The 25,097-nt window shown below is 37.5% G+C and overlaps 1 protein-coding gene across 1 annotated transcript; it reads right to left on the bottom strand.

The window, feature by feature from the left end:
• Positions 1-16,214: 16,214 nt before the first annotated feature.
• Positions 16,215-19,787, bottom strand: LOC139709848 (protein SpAN-like). Its single transcript, XM_071621808.1, has 7 exons — positions 19,662-19,787; positions 19,241-19,499; positions 18,576-18,796; positions 17,972-18,175; positions 17,397-17,747; positions 16,659-17,173; positions 16,215-16,344 (listed from the first exon to the last, which is right to left on the bottom strand). Exons 1-7 carry the CDS (start codon positions 19,785-19,787, stop codon positions 16,215-16,217), a joined length of 1,806 nt encoding a protein of 601 aa, XP_071477909.1.
• Between the last annotated feature and the right edge of the window lie 5,310 nt (positions 19,788-25,097).

The following is a 25,097-nucleotide window of genomic DNA, read 5'->3' as shown; positions in this document are numbered from 1 at the left end:
CCTAAATGCATGGTTAGTAATGTTACGGTTAGTAACGTTACATTTGTCCTGAGTAATTCCGCAGGTCATTTCACCCTTTTATAATTGACAAAATGTTGCATGACTTCTGGAGTACTTCAATGTATTCATCTTTTACCTTTTAGCAAAAATTTAAGGAAAAAATTTCAAAGCAACCCACTGTAATTGGCATTTAAGTGAATTTCAGCTCCCCAGTCCCACATGTACATTTTAAATGATGGTTTTAGATCTCGCAAAATCAATAAATACGAAAAATAAAACCTGAATTTGAAAGACCTTAGTGATTGGTGAACATCCACGGCATTAATTGATACCTAAATTAAAGAGTAAGATAAAGAGGCACATTTTTTTTATCCACGTCATGTTCACCTAACAGCAGAATTGCCCTTATGCTGTACATGAAGTCAATTCCTTTTAAAAGGATGGACAGAAAGGCAAACAGACAGACAACAATCAAATCAAACACCTCCATTGACACTTTTTGGTTGGGCGTAAATATTTATCCCTTACCATAAACGTGAACCATATCTTTATACTGAAATCGTCCAACCATCCAATGTGAAGTTACTTTTGTAAGGTTACAGGTTATTTGCATGTAAGTGAACATGCATTACAATAACCAGCTGGCAATATCAATAGAAAATTGCACCCCCTTGATCTTACATGACTCAGAAAAGGTGAAATTGAACAACAAAGTCAATCTTGAGTTTTTCATATTTTCTCAAAGAGCTTTTTCCTATGAGTCCTAAGCTTTCGATCATGAAATAAACTGAAAAGTTTGTTATCAGCAATTCTTTTTTTTAAATCTCCTTTTTTTGTACAGCAGTGTGATGAGGTACATCTTAGAGGTCCCTTTTTATTTTTTGAAATCCTTAGCACACTCTTCACTTTGAACTTTAACAATATTTGAAAGAATAATGATATTACCTTTAAAGGTTGCCAATAACTATGGAAATAATGTGTTAATTGAGTATGATCAATTTCAGCTTAATCAGAAAAACTCTTCAATGTTACTGCCCTGGTGGTATACATCCTGTTTTTGTTCCATTCATTAAATAGATAGCACAGCTTCGTGTAAATTAAGCACTTGAATGGATGCTGTATTTCAGAGCCTCTTTTCTCAGTTGACTATTCCACAGTAGGTTCGATATTTCCAAAAATTAAGTAGGTTGGAAGAGTCCATTTGAATTACTGTATACATCATCTTAAAGCTCAGAGTCAGCTCTTTTCAAAATGTTGTCTTAACTAGAGGTCAATGTCTTCATAAATTGTGTTGGTTTTATATTGAAGGGTAATCATCATGTCTGAATAATGATCTAATCAATAGTAATTTCTCTATTTCTGTCAAATTCTCTTCAGCCACTAACAACTTATGGAAACAAAGCAAGATTGGATGTGGACTGGACCACTGAATTCATCTACATCACAACGTGGACATCAACTTATATATGATTTGGGTCATATTTCAACTGCATATAACAACTTCTTTGCATATACCGTCATGTCATTTGATTGTACATTTGTATCAGTATAGCACATGACCAGTTCACCAGACCAACTTTATCCACATTGGTGGTATAAAACTGATTACCAAATTGATAGATGCGTTTGGCAAGTGTGAAGAAAAAAAAAAATATTTATTTTGGAAGGGGCATTATTTTGTATCCAGTGTAAAAAGGTGTTCTTCAAATATTTACTGTAATCATTATTTTACAAAACTTCTTGCTAAGGTGTTTATATTGGAGCTGCGTCATGCACTGTTTGTGATAATCACTACATGTACAATAGAAGACATCACTTGGTTATATTGTTAACAATGCAAGACACTCATGGAAGTACTGTAAAAGTGGAAATTTCAGCACACTTTTCACAATCAGACCCTAGTGCAAAAATGAAAGCAACCAAATATTCTTGCATGCCAAATGTTCCAGTAATTTACGCCCTGGTTCCTCAAAATTGAAAATATGCCAAATCCATCCTACTCAGCTGAGCGCGAAATCTTGCTTGTGGGAACTATCTCATTCTTCTTCACAACCACACATTGTTGAGCAGTTAACTCAATGCTCCTTATGAATTATTATCTCATCACTGCCAATGCATCTTCAGGGATATTTGCCACACACTTGATATGTTTATGTGAACAAAGTAAGAGATTTTGAGTAGTAAAATGTGCAACCATTTCAGGAAAGGTATGATACCTACATTATAACTTCAATCACTTCATGATGGGACACAGTCTCTATATCTGCTTACTGAGGAAACTCTTTTCCATTCATGCAGGAAGGCAACTGCTTTGGTGGACTTAAACTTGACTTTTACATGCTATGATACACCTTCATTAAATGTTGTTGCATTTACTCTGTACTAACCTGCTGACTTATAAAGAATGAAGGGTCGATCCCATTCACAATTTTCATCTGAAGGGTATGCTATTGAAATAGACGTTTTCAATCACCTCTTGCTTAACATAGTTTACTGAAATGTTGACTAGTAATGAGAGACTAACAACATCATTTCAGCTTAATGTTTCTTTAAATAAAATGGCAAACAGCTGAAAAGCTGTCTTTAGAAAATGAAGAACTCGTGGTATTGGTAGTTTTGTTTGTACTTGATGTTGATCACATGAATAGACTAAATTGTAAATCCAATTTTCGCAAGAGATGGAAAAGGTTATTTGTACCAACAATCTGTATGGTTTGTAAATTCGTTGAGGTACTCATCTGTGATGCGATGACTATTCATGTGATTCTTATCTAAATGGTTCTTGCCAGCACATCCATTTAACAGAAAAAATAGTATTTTGCAATATAACAGGAAATATGCTGTTATTACATTCTATAAAAACAATGACATGGATGCCGGTGAAATTGAAAACTACTGGAGTAATCTGATCACATGTTCTCAATGCAATTGCATTATTTGTTTCAACATGAATTCCATATATTGTTAAATCGGGCAAGCTTATGCATTATACTGCTTTGAAAACAAGTGAAGAGCCTAACTAAATGAGATAAAAGGAAAGGTCATTTGTACCAATGTTTACAAGAACTAAAATGGCTTATTAATACTGCCAAAAGAGGAGCACATCTGATTCAATCCTCCTGAGAAACAAGATTGTTAAGCAAGGTACGAATGTCTTTCAAAATGTTAAGTTCCTCCCTCCTAACCTCCAAATCCTGCTTCTCAACAGAGAGCAGCTCACGTTTGGTGTTCAGGAGCTCAACTTGAATTTCATGTAGGGTTGGTTCTGATGGTGATTTCCTGGTTGACGTCATTGATGTTGGTGGTTTATGTGTTGGTGTTGGTTGTGTTGGTGTTGTTGTTGATGACTGCAAAGGTTGTGATGACAGAACTTGCTGCTGACATGATGATGTTGCCTGGCATGGTTTAGGATGCACCGGTGGAGTTGCCTCAACTTTGCAGAAAGAGAATACGAATGATTCAAGTCAGGGAGTGTCATTTATGAAAATATTACACACATATTGCATCCCAATTATATTTCACATTAAAGGGACTGTACAGTACTGGCTGAGGTGGGGATTCATGTTTTTAACATTCTTAATTAAGTGAGAAAATGAGAAACCTCTTATGAAATATGAAAGAGCGTGTAATCTTAAGGATTCAACGTTTATTTGATGAAAATTGGTTTTCAAATGGCTGAGATATCCAAAAAAGTGATACAGGTGTAATGATAAAAGACTACAGGCCACAACTTTATCAGGATCTCTTCGTTTCACCTTTTGGATATCTCAGCCATTTCAAAACCGATTTTCATCAAATAAACTTTTGATACTGTAAGAGTGGAAATTTTCGTGGTGTTGAAATTTTCGCGCAACCAGAAACTAGCGCGAAAATAAAAGCACGCAAATATTTTTGCTTGCCGTAATATGTTCCTGTGCGTGATGTCTTTATTCCGCGGAATTATAAACATGCGAAACTCTTCTTACCCAGCCAAGCGCGAAAAATTAGTCGCGCGAAAATATCCACTTTTACAGCACACCTAAGAATTGCATGCTCTTTGACATCTCATAGAGTGTTGTCTGAATATCTCGCAAAACGTTAAAAGCTAAATCCTCACTTCAACCAGAACTGTACACACCCTTTAAAGCTTAAGATAAAACACTAACAATGAATGAATGCTAATGTGATGGAAAGAGATCTTTTTATTAAAAAATGTAATCAAAAGAGGTGTCCAATTTAATGGAACGGTTTAAATGGGTCTACTTGTTTTCAACTATTTGGATGAACCTTTTACGAGATGTAATAGAGTATTGAAACTCTGAGAATAAAGAGCATTTTAAGCAATACAAATTGTTTTTGATAACAACTTGCTACGAAATGTCAAAAATTATCCAAAACAAATTAATGCTAATGAAAAGTGGGTCAAAACCCCCATTAGCATGCTTTTGTTGCACTTTGTTTTTGGATATCTAAGTAATTTGAGAAGCGATCTTCATTAATCAAAGATTAAATTCCTCTTTACGACCTGTAGACTTTTTAACACATCACAGTGTTTTCTAAGCATCTTGCAATAAGTTAACGGCAGATTCCTCATCTCAGCCAAAGATATAAAATCTCTTTACGGAGCTCCAGCTGACTTGAGTTGTGTGTCCTATATTTCACTATACAGTGCGTAATTTTGGTCCATTGCACTAGGTAACTTAAAAAAAAAAAATATTTGCATCAAATTGGTTCCTTGACATCAGCGTAATTGATATGGTCATTAAAGTTTCTGACTTCAGTATAGAAAGGTATCCACTTTAATGATAATGAGCGTCATAAAAACAGTCAAACACACAGAATTCATTGGTTGAAGTTGTTGACATTAAACTAGTGGCTGAATGCATAATTTTATCTTATTAAGTTCGCATGGTAAAGGTTTTTTCTTTAATATTTCTTGTGACATCTGAGGTATTCAATGGGACAGGGAAAAAAATTAATATGAACAATATTTTTGTAATTGCAGAGAACTGAAATAAATATTCTATCAATTATCATACTCACAAAAGTATGTTTACATTTTGTCGAATTTCAAGAAAATGTTCCTTTGAAATAACAAAATTTTCCATGCTAATAATTGTTGTTGTTTTTTTAATTATGTGCAAATGAAAGACAAGCAGGTCTGGCACTCACATTCATCTAGTACAGGCACTGCTATTGTTGGGATAACTGAAACAAGTTGATCCATCAGCTCTGCACTGTTAGTTGCCTGAATGAAAGACAAATAAAAAGATATTAACGGCATATCACTGGAATAGGCCTTAACATTGTTATGAAGTTAAGCTTTTTTAACCGTTAACAGGCTGGAATTTTTTTGGTGATGCTAGATTTGGCTGACTTCAGTCCCCCTCCCCCCAAACACACACACACACACTGTTTCTCACAAGAATGTAAACAAAATCACCAACTTGTGAATGTTTTGGGATAACATGCCGTTATAAAAATCTATGTGAGTTCATCACAGTATACAGAGACATTACAATTTGGTCTCAAAATGTGTTGAAAGAAAGAGGTAAAGAAGGTGGGGGATGAGGTCTTCCTGCGTTGCCAAGTTATTACAAGAAATGCAGGGGGGGGGGGGAGGGGGGAGAGGGCAGATTCCACAGCCCCCTCCCCCCTCCACTACCCCACACTATCCTAATTGGTGTTAATTGTAATTCGTGATCCACTTGTCCCCTCTACAAGTTACTATAGTGTAGAGTAGTTAATGCAATAAATATTTCTTTATCATTCACATTTCTTCTGTTTTTGACACACTAAAAAACCTAGAGCACTCGCAATTGAGCACATGTACATGTACCCCCCTAACCTGTCTCCTATACCCAATCTTACTTTTTAGGCAAGAATGCTGTAAAATATGTTAACTGTCACAGGATACAATAAAATCCGGCAAGAAATGTATGTATATAATAACATACAAGGGATATGACATGTCATCCTATAAAAGGTTGAACAATGAGAGCGCTGGCAATGAAAGCTTTTGATTCCTAGATTAACTCCCCAAAAACCTACATAGCAAGTTTGAATAAATCCGACAAGAAATGTGGCTTAAAGAGCATATTTACACACAAGAATTGTTTGAAAATGCACAAGGCAATATAGCCAGACCAGACGCAGTATTCAATCATCTCACTTGTATGCAAAGGCAACATGGAAAGCAAATATACGATTTACCTGTTCATAAAATGGTATACATTCAATTAGTAGGAAAAGAATTGATGACGGACGGACAGTTTATATTCACAACCATGACCCATGCTGGCAAAAATTAGATTGGACAAACTACAGTATAGTTGCTCCAGAATTGCCAAAGTCACATCAATAAAAACTTCTTGCACATATCAATAACCTACATATCACAAAACTAAGTAGGCCTATTATTTCAAGAGGTCATGGCATTTTTCCTATCATCCCAGAGGCCAGCACATCACTATTGAGGTGGACAGTCTTCCTTGATATGATCCATCTGTTGTATTCCTTGAAAAAGTGCCATCAGCTCACTGTAAGTAAACAGTTTCAAGAGAACACAAGTGATGTTTAACTGGCCAACTACTTATTTTAGCTTCAATAAAAGCTTTCCATCATTTGGATAAACTTAACAAAAAAAAAGTCATTGTATTAAGAGAAGATTTGAGAAAAATGAATATGAAACACATAAGTACTTAAAGTAGATTGTTTATTGAAAAAAAAATTGCTTATCTATTTGGGATGAAAGATCCTTAAAACTGCTTACCTTGGCATCATCAGTCAATCCACATCCTGTATTCTTTGATTTCGGCATGTCTGTAAGCCTTTGAATTAAAAAAAAAGCCATATGTACTTGATGCAGTTATTTCATAACAAAAACAAAAATAATGATTTCCTGGTTTTTACATTAATTTCATCTTTTGATGAAATGGGGCCCAATCTTAGGACATTGGATTGGGCCAACAAAAACAAACAAACAGCTCCACTAGAATAGTGGAGATGTATTAAACCCTAGTTTATGGGTATAGACACATAGATTAACATGCCCAAGATTGGTACACTTTAGGGTTTTTGTGCTATAGTTTCGAAATAGATTAAGTCTTGAGTGTATGTTTGGAAAACTGTGTGGCATTATAACGACAGTATAAATGCATACAATTTATTTCATCAACGCGAAGAAATTTTGCCCCCCAAAAAAATAGTTTTTTATGTTGACTTCTTTAGTGACAAGTTTGGTACAGCCTGTCCTAGCCCGACCAGAAGTCGTGCTAGCGCACGGCGTCTGACGGTGTGTGGTACACATATCTACTAAACCTCTCGAACACGGCCACACACTAACAAAACTGTTGAAAATTTATACATTCTTATCACTAATTTTACGAATCACTCATATGAATTGAGATGCTTAGACTACGAGCATGGTATTTCAGTCCATAGAAAGCCTTCACGCAACATACACTGAGCAAAAAGTATAATCTTAACCCGGAATGCTGTGATCTTCGCTGGGCGATTCAAAATAAATCTTTACCAGCTTTGAAAGATGCAAATTGTGCTGCTAGAGTTTGTACGCCCACGCGGTCGACAATGCCCCCTTTGCCAAGTGCTGCGCCGACATTTCGACTCACTTCTACGATTTCTGCGGCGTACAGGATTAAAAGATGTGTCATCTTTGTTAAGTTTTAAATATCTATGTCAATATCAACAGCTGAAAACGGTAGCTAAATACAGTGCACTCCCGTTATAACGAACACGGTTATAACGAAATTCCGGTTACAACGAAGAAAAAATTCAGGCCGCAACATTATCCACTCTATGTATTTTTATTGTTGATTTGCTCCCTTATAACGAAATTTCGATATAACGAAAGAAAACTGCCGGTCCCGAGGACTTCGTTGTAATGGGAGTTCACTGTAGTAAAGTTTTCATCTTATGTAGTCTTTGTAACAAATGTGGTGCAGTAAATTCAAAACAAGAGTTGGCGCCAAAGAATTATAATATTACGTAGTGTCCACACGGTACAGCCCTGTTGCGACTTTACACTTGTGTACAGCGACAGGGCTGTGTATCATAGTTAAGCCTGTCCATGACTCGTACACACTTTCAATTTGTATGCACTGATATTAAAACTTCATTAATTTGCAAGCTTCAAACACGCTGTCACCACTAAAAATTCATGGAGCTGTTCCAATCATGTCACAGTCTGTCTGGAGGAAAGGCTGATTTTATCAAAGGACAAGTTCACCTTCATAAACATAAGGGTTAAGGGAATGCAACAATATTAGTAGAACACATCAGTGAAAGTTTGAGGAAAATTGGACAATCGATGCAAAAGTTATGAATTTTTAAAATTTGTGTGTTGGAACTGCTGGACAAGGAGACTACTACAGCTTGTGATGTCATGAGTACAACAGTATAAAGAAAATGTAAAGAAAATTCAACATATTTTCACTTTTTTCGCATAATAAAAGAGCATTTGACTTGCCTCTTTCTAAAGGCAGGGGGAATAATATTACCTACAACATATGTCGGTAACTAGTCAAGGGAATGTGTACTTTTTTCAGAAGATGAAATTTTGTGAAATTTTCTTTATATTTTCCTTGTATTGTTGTACGCATGTGACATCGTAAACTGCAGTAGTCTTCTCATCCAGCAGCTGCTGCACAAAAACTTCAAAAATTCATAACTTTTGAACGGATTGTTCAATTTTCCTCAAACTTTCAATGATTGTTCCACTATTATTGCTACATTTTCTCAACCCTTATGTTTATGAAGGTGAACTTGTCCTTTAAGTAAACATTTTTGTGAGCTCACTAGTCAATTGTAATCTGACTGCTGTTGACTATCTGTATGGTTTAGTCAGCAAAATGTCCAGGAAGACACATCCACGCTAACTTGTAGAGGAGCACTACATGTGGATAGAGTGCGACTATTGAAATTGCATCAAATTGTCACTTGATAAGTCTGACTGAAAAAACACACTTCACTTGCGCAAATGACTATTCACCATTCCGTGCCCAACAACTGCATAACTGGGAAACAGTGGTCTACAAATAAATGACGAGGACCGCATCTTAACTTGCCTGCAAATTTCTAGTTTGAAATTCTAGTTCGGGAAGGTCACAAAGAACAAGAACTTTTGGTGAAGCTTTTTCATGGCCTCTGCTGGCGCCTTGTTTAAATTTAGGCCTGTGAAATTTTAAGAGGTAACAGGCTGCATCTTTCAAACATGATACAAATTACACACAAGGTTATGAATTATCTAATCTAGACTAGCACTTGGCTAAAGGCCTATGTCAGCTTCAGTGTGTAAAAGAATTATAACGTTAGGTTTTATTTTGCACCAGGGAGGTCACCTCCCACTCCCTGTGCTGGGTGTACCAATATTATGGCGCTGTACCAGTCATATGGGCCTGTATACTCTAACTAATCTAGTAATTAGGTGCCTACCGTCGGAAAGTAAAAACAAAGCTATAAATTTATAGGTCCTACAGCACTGTACAGACACAGCCGAGTACCCGAGTAGGCCTTGGCCTTTCGTTAGTCTAACGTTATAGACTCTACTAGCTAGCTCGCACATCGTCGCTCAACGGTCCCGCCCGGTCAGGCTAAGTAAAAAAATCGAGGATCGAGTAAGAAATGTAGCTCCCTAAAACCCAGGATTTCCGGGGAATCCATGTATATATATATTCTGTATTATTAGACAGTGGCTTCTAAATTGCATCATGTCTAATACATTTGTCAACGAATGTAACGTTAAACTTCCCAGCTTCAATGTCTCTGTGTGCAGCATTCCATATGAAAGTAACCTTAATTAACCCGCATGAACGGCATTACACGTACATAGTAATGTGGGACTACGGCTGACAACGCGATGCGATGACGCGGTACGCGCAAACGTTGAAAGTAATTTTAGTCTACACACCATCGGAGCCTAAACGCACATGTAATCCATAAAATTAACATTTGTGTTCAACTCTGAAAACTTTGGTCGTAACCATATGACGCATTTAACGCATATTCTATACTCACGTTCTGTTGCGTTGGTTACCAAAATTTCCTCTCCTCTCCGCGCAGACGACATGTGAACATAAAATACTCAGTAGTGAAAATTGCGCAATTTCGGATAATGAGGAGGCGCAAGGCTCGTCCACAAATTGTTATATCGATTAAGATAATATAAGTCATGGCCATGGTGATCAGCAATAACTATAATAACTATAATAGTCTCTTCGTAAAACGGAAACTTACAGTACAGTAGATTTAAAGTTAGAGCGGGCCTGTCTTATAAAGACTTGTGATAGAAATTAATCACAAGTTTCTTGTTATGTGTGCTGCAATGCAAATTGCGATTGATTTGGGGACTTGTGATTGATTTCAAGGCTTTATAAGACGGGGCCCAAGTTGGATAAAGTTAGCGTTGATTTCACAATCAACTTTATCTTGATAAAACAGGGCCCAGCAAGTCCTGATGCATCAATAAAACATGGACTAATTGCTATAGTAAAAAACCCCTAGATCTACATGTATTTTCTGTAGGTCTAGGCCCTACAAGATCTACTACCGGTACTGATTTTGTGTGTGTAGAGTATAAAGTGAAATCTTGTTTATTAGTCCATGGGCCAAGACCCGAAAAATGGGTTATTGGTACCAGGGAGAATAGACTAAGTGCACCGTGTTTACAACAGAACACCTGTGGACATACAGAAGCAACGGCGTAAATCCGTACTGAGGAGTGGGGGGGGGGGGGGGGGGGGGGGGGGGGGGGGGAAGAAGCTTGGTGCCCCCCCCCCCCCCCCAGCACACTTTACAGGGATCGGATGTCCCACTCTTTTGCATGAAATATATAAAGTGGGAGGAAAGTGGCAGCAAAAATGTGAAGATTTTTTGTTGTTGATTTTTTTTTTTTGCTTGTCAGATGACTTTCGGCGGAAAATCAGACCTTAAAAGTATGAAGACATTTTTGTTTTGTTTTTTAAATATCTGTGAGAGGGAGCGGAGCGACCGAACGGGGGGGGGGGGGGTGGTGTAGGGGGGTATCCCTCTCCCACACGAGGAAGATTTTGCATTTTCAGACCTGAAATTCAGCGATCCGGTGCACACTTTTGGTGAAAATTTTCTTTTCTTTTCTTAAAAGAAAAATAAGAAAATGAAATAGTCACAATATATTCGACGCCCCTAATCTTCCCTGGGAATGCCCATAGATATATCCTGACTGAGTAATCAGTCACTGTCGTTTCTCAGGAATGATTCAGGAAATGGAGGGGGTTCAAATATGACGACATAGTTTTTGTTATTGTTTGTTTGTTTGTTTGTTTGTTTGTTTTCGTACATATTTTGCAGATGGTCCCCAGTTACTCGCGTCATAGCATGTTTACATGTAGGCCTATACTATTTGACGTTGTCAACGTCTGAGCCATACCTTACAGTGACTGTATGTCGATGTTACTTTCTTCGCGAGCGAGTGAAGCGAGCGAGCGCTTGAGAATATTATGCATTTTCCTACAAGATTTAGAATACTGTTCAGCTATGTTACCTGTCTGAAGGCCGGCGTACAAGCGTCATGCAATAATTATGTCAAAATTGTTACAATGACATTTCTGCTTCCTCCATTTTTTCCCTCAAAATTCAGGGGGGGGATGATTGTACAGGCCACCCCCCCCCCCTCCTCCATTTCAGGGGGGATATATCCCCATCCCCCCCCCCCGATTTACGCCACAGAAGACAGTGCTCTTCTTTGTGTAGCGGTTAGTTTCGATTCAGAAGTATAGGGATATAAAAACAGACCAAATTGGTTAAAAATTCATTTATTATGACTAAGCTACTCATTTGGAAATGCTATCATAGCTTGATAAGCATATCTATGTCCGACAAACAAAATGACACCAAAAAGGTTTTGCCACCTCAGGTGAGGTGGTACCAACATCTGGCCTGGCCCATGGACTACGGGATTGTACAGCCACGTAGTGCTGAGCAGACTTGTGAATTACCATATCTTCATACTTTTCTGCATCCTGTGCTGTACGTATAAAGCTGAAAGAACTAAAGAAGGCCTTGCCCAAATTTCGTCTCCCTCCCCTTGCATATCGCTGCACAGACAATAAAAAGCGTTGGCGTGAAGTATACAGGTGCTAGTGTTTAGGTATAGGGCATGGTTGAGCACTATACACTGAAATTTTCACATGGTCACATGGTGCTGTCTAACCGATCAGAACACAAATTTTACTTGACCTATTTACTACAAAGACATAGTATAGCAATTCCATTGTCTTAGAAATTTCAAGTAAGGCAGCTTCACAAGGAGAAATTTCAAGTAAGGCAGCTTCACAAGGAGAAATTAAAAGAAGGTTGAAATGCCTCTGGTTTCAATTGCCAACATAGTTGAACACAGAATGAGGTAACTGAACACATATAAATGAAGGTGAAATGCAGTCACTTTTTAACATGGTCTTTGCTTTGCTGAGTGATGTAATGGAATTGTTAATGCTTCATATTTACGTAATACCCAGTTTTAGCGCTCTCTTTGTGCTGGTTTTATATTTTGATCAATAATGGAGGGTATGTAACCTCCTCTTGTACCCCCTTCCACTTCTTAACTTGACACATTAGGCGTTTTCACATCAGCCCGATGTTTCGAAATAGCGCGCTATTTTTCTGACTTGGGAAATTGGAAAATATCTCGAGCCTGGATTTTTATCGGGCTGATGTGAAAACGCCTATTGCTCTTTCTATACATAATGTGCATAATTTAGGAGCGAATCTTCTGAGTCAACACCTCAAAACACTTCATTGCTTTCAAAAGAAAACATTTAGGTTTAACATTTATATTGTCAATGCAAGCTGGCTATTTAAAGAAAACAACAATAAAAAAAAACAAAACAAACACTTAAAACTGCCAAAATAGGCGTTTACACATCAGCCCGATGTTTCGAAATAGCGCGCTATTTTTCTGACTTGGGACATTAAAAAATATCTCGAGCTTGGATTTTTATCGTTCTGATGTGAAAACGCCTAATAAAAAAATATCTCGAGCTTGGATTTTTATCGGGCTGATGTGAAAACGCCTAATGTTGATGCGGTGTACTAGCTGTTTTACATTTCTCGTCAATTTTGCAGGTGAAAATTGGAAGAGTTCAACAGTTTCTAGAAAAGCTCTGACTGTCAGTGTACTAGTGGTGTTTGACAATGTCCTCCCTCAGGTTCTCTGTAACGTATGTGAAGTCAAATACATCATTGTATGTATCCAAGATTCTGGTTATATCTGACCAAGGAGGTTGAAGAGATGGAGTAACAACAGAGTTATTCCCTTTGATCTATGTTCGATGCCGCCGCTCAAAAATATTTGAATCATGTGCCAAACAATTAGATCCGCGCTGATACGAAGACAATTGACTCGTGCCTCATTACATAATCACCAGCCACTTTCAAAGGAAGATATGTCTTTGTGATGGTAATTACTTTTCGCTATCCCTTCTTATAAAAGCTAGGTGGTACAGACACCAGGATGCGAGAACAGAAATTGAGGAAAAAGTGCTGAAATGAAAATGAAAATTACTCGACTGGGCATACGCGGGCACTAATCTGATATATCTATCAATAAAGTATCATACTTGAAGATCATTAACATGTTAGTTTCATTTGGGGAAATTAAGTCGAAAAGTGATAAAACCAGCTTTCCAGGATGGTACAGTTTTAAACATTTTCACATAATACAGCTCTGAATTACACTTTTGCGCAAATTTTTGAACGGATTGACTTTTGTTTTACATGCTTTATTATTAAGTGAAATTTCATTTCATTTAATGAATAGGTAAGCAAATTATGGCCAACATTATGATAACGTTCAAAATGAATCTTCAGATTGCTCAGCAAGACGGCGGCTTGGAACATCGATCATCAAAGGCAAAAGTGCACCTGTGGAATTCTTTTGTACATCAATAGAAATCAGACAACTGTTTGAATAAATTACAGCCAGTTGGAACTCCATGTATAAAAACCTCCTTGATCTGACAGATATGATAGCCTGGTGGCAGCAAACACTTGATACATTGTATTGCTAGTCTGTCTTGTCTTACGCATAGAATTTCATGAAAATCTGAGAGATAATGAGATGGTGAAGAGAATGTATTCTATATTGAATGAAATTGCTATAAAATGTGTTTTTTTTTTCGTTAAAAAGAAAGTGAGATTAAACAATGTGACTGCTTTCTGTGACATTGGAATAAAGATGACTTTTGAAATGGTACCGGGAAAAAATATCAACAAATTGCACCAAGACCTGGTCAGTAATCTCAACTGCTCCCTCTCTCCCTTCATCTCTGTCTGTCTGTCTGTCTCTCTCTCTCTCTCTCTCTCTCTCTCTCCACACACACACACACACACACACACACACATACACACACAGTAATTTTTGTGTGTTTCCTCTTTTTTTTTTTTGCTGAATTTCTGCCGACGTGTTACATGTTTTATCATATTCTATTTCCCCAAATATTTTACGTGGTATACTCCCATCTATCAATTACAAATTCATACTGTAGACTGTTGCATGTGTTTCTATATTGTTAAGTTTGTGTGTTATATTGTGTTCATTGCCATGATGCTCATAAAACTGATAATCATGGGGCTCCACCCCCCCCCCACACACACAAATATATATATATATATATATATATATATATATATATATATATGTATATATATACATATATTTACACGTATTACTTTTCTGCCTGCATGAGTATTAATAAGAGGGGGGGGGGGAATCAAACAACAAATGCCCAATATACATGCATACTAGTATATATAATTATGATACATATAGTGGGATGATGCTGGTACTCGTACCGTTCGCCTCTGTCATCTTAGGAAGATTATAATCGAGACAATGTAATGATGACAGAAGATGCCGGCTGGTGGAAGCTTTCGGAAGAAGTAGAGTGGTAATGCATTTTGACAGTCCAACAGTGCTATTTATTCACACCAAATTTTCGACGACATTCGTCTTCCTCAGGGTCGACAATGACAATTCTGAAAGTAAACAAGGTGACTCTATTCTCTCAAGAGTGTATTATCTTGTATTATTAGATAGAGAATAGAGTCACCTTGTTTACTTTCAGAATTGTCATTGTCGACCCTGAGGAAGACGAATGTATTCGTCGAAAATTTGGTCTGAATAAATAGCACTGTTGGACTGTCAAAATGCATTACCACTCTACTTCTTCATCTTATATATGAATATATATATATATGAATGACAAAGGATCAGAGAGTTTTGCAGAGATGAATTGTGAAAGCCTTTAGGATTGTGTTACGAAAAACTAACTTGAAGACTGCTCAAATAGATAAAAATACCTTCACAATCGCTGACATTGACATGTCTATGTCGTATACCCTCCAAACATGCACAAGAAACTCACAAACACAGTCACACACTTCCATGTTCCACACATACCCATTCATCATACATGACATGAGTTCAACACATCAATGATCATATTACGATTGCCTGTTATGTTTTATAATTATCCAAACATTTTAATATATTTTGACTCACTATAACAGCCGTCCCAGACGGTTAAGTTATAAATATATAAATTAATGTGCAATCGTAAATTTCATTACACAATGTTTCATAAATACAATCACAAATTCCAACATACAAAGTATTATAAATACAATCAATGCATAGATGAGATACCTGGAATATAATTCTTTAAACGAAACAAGTTAGCCAGCCGTACCAGACGGATATCAAGACACAGTTCGAATATACATGCAAATTTTTAGAACAATACTCTTGGCTTTTCACATTTCAGTATTTCTATAGCACTAACAGTAATAGTCTATGGCAAAGGTTCAGCCCTGCAGAATGAACACAAAATCCTATTCTTATCATCACTTCGACAAAATTGGTTAGATTTCTTCTTAAAGCAATTTAAGGCTTCTAAAAGAAATATTCCATTTCCGTTATACTCGGGTTCATTTTTTTCCACTATTATCTCGAATGCTCAGGAGTGGACAGAAACAATTAATCTTGCTGTAAAATCATAATAACGAAATTTCCAAAATAAAAGACAAACATACAAACAAACAAGCAAAATAAGAAGGAAATGTGATAATTTCCTGACTCATAATATTTCTTTCTTTCTACGTGTAAGCAATACGTTTTCGCGGACTTCAACGGAAGGCTTATTTCGAGTTTATGGAATTCGAGGTGTCTTCGGTGATGCTTCTTACAGGTCGATTGCACGGTAGATTGCAGCAAAGCCCCTATCTGTCACGCTTCCGTCGGTCCTTAGAATCAGCTCCATTTTGTTACCAATAGAAACCAGAGAATCAATCGGATAGTCGGACCCACACAACCTGAGAAAGTAATATAAAATAGCGAAACAGTCGGTTAGTATCGTACTTTTTAATAACGGGCAATATTGTGAAATGGCAACTCTTAACTTTGTCTAATTCAGTCTACTTATTAACTGAAAAATCATGATAACTATAGTGATCAACTTTCTTAACTGATAAGGAATTCTCGAATTCTCCACCATACCAAATTTTCAATATCATAGGTCCATGCTATCAAACACTCCATTATGTGCCTAAATCAGAGAAGAGTGGATGAATTATGACGTTCAGTTAAAGTGTGTGGATATGATTAATGACATGATAGCAATGCTTACTTCATTGGCACCTTGACTCCTTCTCCGAGGTCCACCTCAAGGTAGTCCCAGCTGCACCTCCTTTGATCCTCAATCAGCAAATCGTGGAAGCTGAGTTCGACTCGACGACCAGAATCAACCTCGATGGTGTAGACGCACTGCAAGCCGTTGTCGTAGTTGTCTGGGTAGTTTGGAGAGGCCATCGTCCCACTGTTCCCCAAGAAATCTCCTCCACAAGTACCGACGAATTCTCCAAGACCGTTGGTCGTACTCGGGAGTGTAGTTGGAGGTTCAGGATTATTGATGACATAGGTAGCCTTGAAGCCACGCCTTGTCACGCTGTAGTCTGATGTGAAGGCCACCAGTAGCTGGTTTCCGGTCGACACCTGCTCCCCAGGTAGAGCGGTGCCGCAAAACTTCAGTCCCGGCGAGCTAACATTTCCAGTGCGGACCTCAACAGAGTCGTAGGCGCAGGTAGTGTGGGACTCGATGTCCATGTCGACGAAGGTGAGTGTGATCGTAGCACCTGGAGCTCCCTAGAAAGGTCAATGGATGAATGAAAATAGTGTGAATATTTTCATGATATTTATTACCCAATCCACTTAAGACTAATTAAGAAGTGGTAACAATCAACGAGCAACATTTAAAATGTCCAAAGATGTTATCTATAGGGAAAAAGTAAAATTACCTATTCAAAAAGTGGTATGTAATTACGCTAGGTGCAAATACAAATTTGGTGGGGTAATCAAAATATCTCACCTCAATCATGTACAGGCAATTCTGGTTGTTGTCATAGTTATTCGGGTAGTTTGGTGACATGATCTCTCCTTCGGGATCGGTCAGTCTATAGACACATCCTTCGGGTTCCGTCGGACCGTCACCGTTCTCACACAGGTCTCCGCTGAATCCTGGAGGACACACGCAGTCACAGTTGGGACCCTGGTAGCCGCCATTTTGGCAGGACAGTGGGCTAGTACAGGCGTCGTTGCAGTTGTAGATGAGATTGGCAAGTTTGATGTCAGCAAAGCTGAGGCCCTCTCGGTTTCCAAGGCGATGCATCTGCAGAGGGTCGTTTGTGGTGATGGTTGGTTGGCCGTTGGAGGAGAAACCCTGCGTGGTATGAAAGAAAAAAGAGGAGGTATTATAATAATATCAACGCTTTCAAACAAAGTTAGCCTATTCGAACTTGCCAGTAAAAGATGGCCTACGTTTCCGGTCCACATTGTTTATCATACCTGATTTATAGCTTCCCATGATTTACAGTTCAGGGTAGAAAGGGAAGAAAATGAACATGTCAGTTATATCCTAATAGATTTCAAATCATGAAAACTTACACGAGATCCGTAGTGCATGAGGGATCCGATGTCGTATTCAACGTTGCTGGTTGTTATTTGGTTCCAGGAATATTTCTCAAAGTTGCCTTCGAATCCAGACTGGATGTTTTCAAAATGGACTGTGACGTAATCGTCCCTGTCAGGTCTAGACTGCTCGTGATGGAAACCGATGGCGTGGCCAATCTCGTGGGCAACGACGCCGAGCTGTTGTTGGTAGAATTAAAAGAAAGGAGTTATTGATTGGAAATGAAGAAAAAGGATTCATAAACGAAATTCATCTCTTCCAAAATACCAAATCTGAATTCACATCTACGGGCTACTATTGCCTGATTGTGACATGCTTCACTGGTGTTATATTGCCGCAATAAGATCTCATTGTATTCATCACATTGTATATCCGCACTAATGAAGGGGGGGGGGGCGAACCCAAACCATAACAACTTTTGTATATTATTTGCATAACACTTACATTAAAAAAAATGTACCTTCCTGGAACTACGGATTAGGAAATAATTGATTTGAAATCGAATGATGTGTAATGATTTGGTATCAAATCAAAAGAATATTACGCGTGTTACAAAATCAGCTATAGCAGCAAACTCACGTCTTCACATCCAGATCCGATGGAAATATCCTGAGCTGTGGGCGAATCGCTGGATGAAGAGAACCTTCCAACGTAGGACCAGCATCCATCGTCCTTGATAAAGTTCAGATAGGTTCCGTGTCCCAGCTGACTGGCGTGCTGTGAGGTTCTTGGTTCGAATCTCAAACAGGTGTGCTGCTCCCAGTGATCCATGGCAGCCCGGATCGCATCAACATCATCACCTGAAATACAATCAACAAGATGACAACATGATAATGAGCCTACCAAGAACTTTACACCACGAAAAAAATCACAATCAATGATTCTGACTACATTTGGTACAGAATTTGTGTTTTTGTTTGCCGAAGAAGGCATAAATGATCATTATTAAGTATGATCAAATGGTCGTGGATCACGTTGATATCACTGCCTGAAACACAGCCAACAAGATGAAGATACTGAGCCTCAAGAATGAAAATATCATTATATAAAGTGTTATCAACGAATACCAGTTATATTTGTGTAGAATCTATATCTTCAAAGTCCTGTCTCTAAGACTTGAAATACAGTAGATTTACCGGCCTACAGGTGACGAAACCTACAGATGATATCTTAAAGAGAGCCCAAAGTCTAAATTGCCCACGTCCTCTCTTCATTGTTGATATCATACAGGTTCCAGAACTTACTAGATGAAGATGAGATGACGTAAGGCACGATGTTCTGATTCCAGCGGGTCAAAGTGTTCGATACAGCCTTCCTCTTCTTGCGACCAGCTTTCTCTTCATCGATGGCCTCCATGACTTCCCTCAACTGTTCATCAGTCATCTTCATGTCTCCCTGAAAAGTCCCTGGAGTATTTTCTTCATCTTTGGGCTCCTGGTGGGATGCCACGGGCTTCTCTTCGGAGATGGAGAGATCCACTTCTTTCTTAGGGGGAGGGGTTTCCTGAAAAACAACAAGAATGGAGGTGAACTGGGATGTTAATGAACGGAGTTTAGCAAACCATTTTTTATCAAAAGTGCTGCAATATTGGTGGTGTTTTAGAATCTGAGCAAAAGAAACAAGACGAAACTAAACTTGAACTCGTGAATATCTAACTGTGCTTACCACCGGCTCATCCTTCTGAGGACGCACGTCTCGAGCGAGTCTGTCGAGGACGCCGCTGCCGACCGGTCCGGCGAGAAGACCTGGGGCGAGTAGAGCAACCACCACTACTACTAGTGCAGCTTTCATCTTGAGATCTAATACTAACTTGCGCTTTTCAGTCTCTAATGATTTCTTAGATTCAAAATCTCTGCTGTCTTCTCTTTAACGCTGACAGTTGACTTCGTCGTTTCTCCCTTCTAGATTGATGTGTCGCACTTTGTTCTTGATGAGCGATCTGAAGAAAACTGGTCAGTCCAGCCATATTTATATCTTCCCCCACACGGTCGATGTACCACGACAAATACTGCTGACAAATGGCTACTGTTTGCATGTTGCTCAACTAAGTGAATGTCGTCACTACCCCTCTTCTGTTTTCTTTTTCAAATGTCACTGACAATGCCAATCTTTTTCAAGCACGCTTGATTAGTGATCTTAATGATTCCGACGTCAAGGGGGCGGGGAGCTACCGCTTCGCTAAAGTAATTTTTATTGCGACCTTAAGGCAACTGTTTGAAGTCATCATTTCTTTCAAAGAATAAATCAACATGACTCTGCTGTTCTCTTTAAGTAATATATAGATGATATTTCCGTTCGCAGTCCACATTGTCTTGAACCAGTTTACCGTATCAGCATCCGCCTGTGGTAATAGCTATAAGGGGCCCCCTGTGTTTGCACTTGACTCTGATACTTAATGGGGACTCGTAAACAGCGCAACGCACGAACGCGCAAGCTCGTCGCAGTCACGTCATGAATTTATAGCTATGATATCATGTTTCATGTCACTGTTGTTTTTGCCATTGCGCATTTTGTTTAATCTTTCGATTTCAAAAACACCAATCAAATTCACATTTATTTCCACTTTTACCGGATAACACGTGACACAAACTGATTACATTCAAGTTGATAAATAACACATGACTGTGCAGTTAAAACAAGTAAGACAAACAATTTCCTAACACAGAGTCTAATTATAAGCGAATACAGTCGCCTCAATGAGCAGAGCCTGGTGGTACGTCACTTTCAAGACGATATAATGATGGGAGGTGGAACATTTGTGATACAACTGTATATATATATATATATATATATATATATATATATATATATCCGTTTGGTATACATCCGTCGGGAATATGTAGTTTGTTGAGGATTGAAAAGTGCTCAATGCTGTAAAGCATAAAGTGCCTTGTCTGCTACCGGCGGTTTCATATATATATATATATATATATATATATATATATATATTTTGTGTGTGTGTGTGTGTGTGTGTTTCTTTTCTTTTCTTTTTTGTGCCGGGAGCATATGAAACTTGAAATGGTTTACTAAGAGTAGGTTCCTATAGGGAGAAGCACAAGTAAAGTTTCCCACTGCGAAGTATTTTTTTTTGACATTTGACAATTATTACTAATGACAAAAATACAGTATTGTTAATTTAAGTGGACCTAACTGTATTATCTATCCTTCAACATAGGAAGATAATGATTGATTATTACTATTGCGGAAATGGGATGTCTTTGTATCAGCACTATAATTCGATGATGTTATCATATGCACCTTTTTATGAAATAAAACACAAACGGTTATCACTTAATCAGTTTATCTGTTAGAATGGAGGAACACCACCGCAACTACTGGATGCATTTCAAAAGCAAGGGATATCCGGTCAAACAGCACAGTCAATCCAAACAATCGCAAAAGAACAAAAATATGACTAAATTATTGGTAGCAATACCTTCCGAAGTTTTGTGCGGGAAGAGGATATCTCACAAAGATTTACGTCCGTCGTTTAGTTGTACCACTTTTATAGAATGCTGCTTTATACGAAAATAAGATCTGGGACCAATCACCATAACGAGTTGTTTCGCATGACCTATGGTGGCGAAATATCCAAATTTATTCTGGGTTTTGGAAATTTGAAGGTTACTCATGGTGTATCACCTTGCTATAATACGGCTGGATCCGGCTTTTTATGGTTGATAATCCCAATAATCTCTGTTAATATACTAGTAAGTGTGAGAATAACCCCGTTCCATAATGAATTCTAAAATCCCCTAAGAATAATACACGGGCTACTAGGTTCCGGTAGGAAACGGGTATACTCTTAAATTTGGCGTTTGGTATTGGGTACCAAAACTCATTTCAGTGTGTATATATAGTATTTTGAATGTGTCTCTCTTGTTATTGTGATTACATATTCGTTATACGACCTGAAAAGGAATGGTTCTAACAATCTTGAGAACTAAGAAAGAGTGGATGTTGCTTTTGTCTACCATCAATCGAGTGTTTTCCTGTGTAGACAGTGTGCTATTTTAAAGGGAAAACTTTCTAAGAACCCACAACATACTTCTGAATGTCTTTGTTTGAAAGAGAAAACTGTAAATAAACGACAAGCTTGATACTTGAAGGCTGAAGTTTATCTCCATCTCTGCTTATAATACAATCGTATTTTTGCATTAAATGATGAATGATAATACATGTACAGGTACAGTAAGTAGAGTGAGCATATCACTACATATCTGTTTTCATGTGTCATGCGAGCGGCGAGATAGCTACGAATGATGTTACATTTAGTTTGTTTGTTTTTTATCTATCGAGCAAATACCCTACAAAATGAAAAGAGTTCCATAAGGATCCTACGGCGAAAATTATCGAAATGACATGTTTCCTTATATAAAATTGTTCATATAACAGTAAACATGGACAAGCAGACGTACTCTGTCAATTGAAATGTCGATCATCTGGGACTGAGTATCTATGGTAAGCGTCGGAAATTCGTGTGTGTTGCGTGCATATGAACGCACCGGGGGTCTGATGCATATATACTTGACATATTTACTATAAAGACATTATGTAGCAATTCTGTTGTCTTAGAAATGTCAAGTTAGGCAGCTTCACAAGCAGAAATAAAAGAAGGTTAAAATGAAGGTGAAATGCAATCACTTTAACTCTGCTGAGTGATGAAATGGAATTGTTCATACTTCATATTTACATAATGCCCAGTTTCTATACTCTTTTTGCACTGGTGTATACCACCCATTTCATATTTTGATCTAATAGAGGATATGTAGCCTCTTCTTGTTTGCCCTTCTGCTTCTTAACTTGACATAAATCTATATTGCCCTTTCTTTGCATAAAATTATGTGCATAATAAAGGGGAAAATCTCCGGAGGCAATGCCTTAAAATACTTGATAAATTTCAAAGATAACATAGTTTTAATATTTGTATTGTCTGTGAAAACAGGGTATCAAAAGAAAAAACCACACTTAAATACTACCGAAGTGGTAATGCAGTGTACAATGAGTTTTTTCATTTTTCCGCAATTGTATGGGTGAAAGTTGGAAGAGTTCAACAGTTTCTATTTCTAGAAATGAAGCTCTTTATGTTGTAGTGGTGATTGTCAATATACTCTCTCAGGTCATCTCTGATGTATGTGAAGTCAAATACATCATTGCATACAATGTATATCCAAGATTCTGATTATATCTGACAGATCACGATAGCCTGGTGGCAGCAAACACTGCGTGGTGCATGATACATTGTACTGCCAGTTTGTCTTGTCTTACGCACAGAATAATATGAAAATCTGAGATATGATGAGATGGTGGAGAGAATGGATCTTATATTGAATGAAATTGCTATAAAATGATTTTTTTTTTGTGAGAAAAAATGAGATTGAACAATGAGTCTACTTTTTGTGTTATTGGAATAAAATGGTTTTTGAAACAGTACCAGGAAAAAATTAACAAATTGCATCAAGACCTGGTCAGTAATCTCAACTTTTCCCTCACTCCCTTTATCTCTGTCTGTCTGTCTGTCGGTCTGTCTGTCTGTCTGTCTGTCTCTCTCTCTCCACACACACACACACACACACACACCGAGTAATTTTTGTCTGTTTCCTCTTTTTTCCCCTTAAGTTTTGCCGACGTGTTACATATTTTCTCATATTCTATTTCCCCTAATATTTTATGTGCTATATACTAACATCTATCAATTACAAATTCATACTGTAGACTGTTGCATGTGTTTCTATATTGTTAAGTTTGTGTGTTATATTGTGTTCATTGCCATGATGCTCATAAAACTAATAATCTTGGGGCTCCATCCCCGCGCCACAAGAAAGATATGTATATATATATATCTATATACATACATTATATATATATATATATATATATATATATATATATATATACATTACTGTTTTTCTGCCTGCATGAGTATTACTAAGGGGGGAGGGGAGGGATAAAACAAATGAGCATATGATTGAGGATACTTACTCAAACATTATGTTCACAAATTTTATGAACATAATGCAGAATATACATACAGGCTAGTATTATATATATATATATATATATATATATATATACATATATATATATATAAAGGGAGAGAAAGATCAATGAATATGGATGACAAAGGATCAGAGAGTTTTGCAGAGACAAATTGGGAAGGTCTTCAGGATTGTGTTACGAAAAAACTGACTTGAAGACTTTTCAAATAGAAAGAAACATCTTCACGATCACTGACATTGACATGTCTGTTGTATACCCTCCAAACATGCACAGGAAACACACAAACAGTCACACACTTTCATGTTCCACACATTTCCATTCATCGTACATGACATGAGTTCAACAAATCAATGATCATTACGATGACGCGTTATATTCATAATTATCAAAACATTTTAATATCATATTTTGACTCGCTACCAGCCGTCCCAGACGGTTAAGTTATAAATACATAGATTAATGTGCAATCGTAAATTTCATTACACAATGTTCCATAAATACAATCACAAATTCCAACACACAAAGTATCATAAATACAATCAATGCATAGATGAGATACCTGGAATATAATTCTTTCAGCGAAATAAGTTTCCAGCCGTACCAGACGGATGTCAAGACACAGTTCGAATATACATGCAAGATTTTTTGGACAATAATCTTGGCTTTTGACATTTCAGTATTTCTATAGCACGAACAATAATAGTCTATGGCTAAGGTTCAGCTCTGCAGAATGCACACAAAATCCTGTCTTTATCGTCATTTCAAGCAACATTGGTTAGATCTCTCCTTTAAAACAATTTAAGGCTTCTAGAAGAAATATTCCCTTTCCGTCAATCAGGTTCATTTATTTTTTCACTAATCTCGAATGCTCAAAGAGTAAACAGATCAAATTAATCTTACTGTAAATTCATAACAACGGCCTTTGCAAAATAAAAGACAAACATACAAACAAACTAGCAAACGCAGAAGGGAATAAGATAATTTTCTGACTCATACTATTTCTTTCTTTCTATGTAATTTGTAAGCACTACGTTTTCGTAGACTACAATCGGAAAGGTTATTTCGAGTTTATGGAATTCGAGGTGTCTTCGGTGATGCTTC

Source organism: Diadema antillarum, unplaced genomic scaffold (genome assembly GCF_040938485.1).
Source record: "Diadema antillarum isolate AM-2024a unplaced genomic scaffold, OU_Dant_1.0 seq00001474_RagTag, whole genome shotgun sequence".
Taxonomy (NCBI): Eukaryota; Metazoa; Echinodermata; class Echinoidea; order Diadematoida; family Diadematidae; genus Diadema; species Diadema antillarum.
This window is presented reverse-complemented; position numbering and strand designations above follow the sequence as displayed.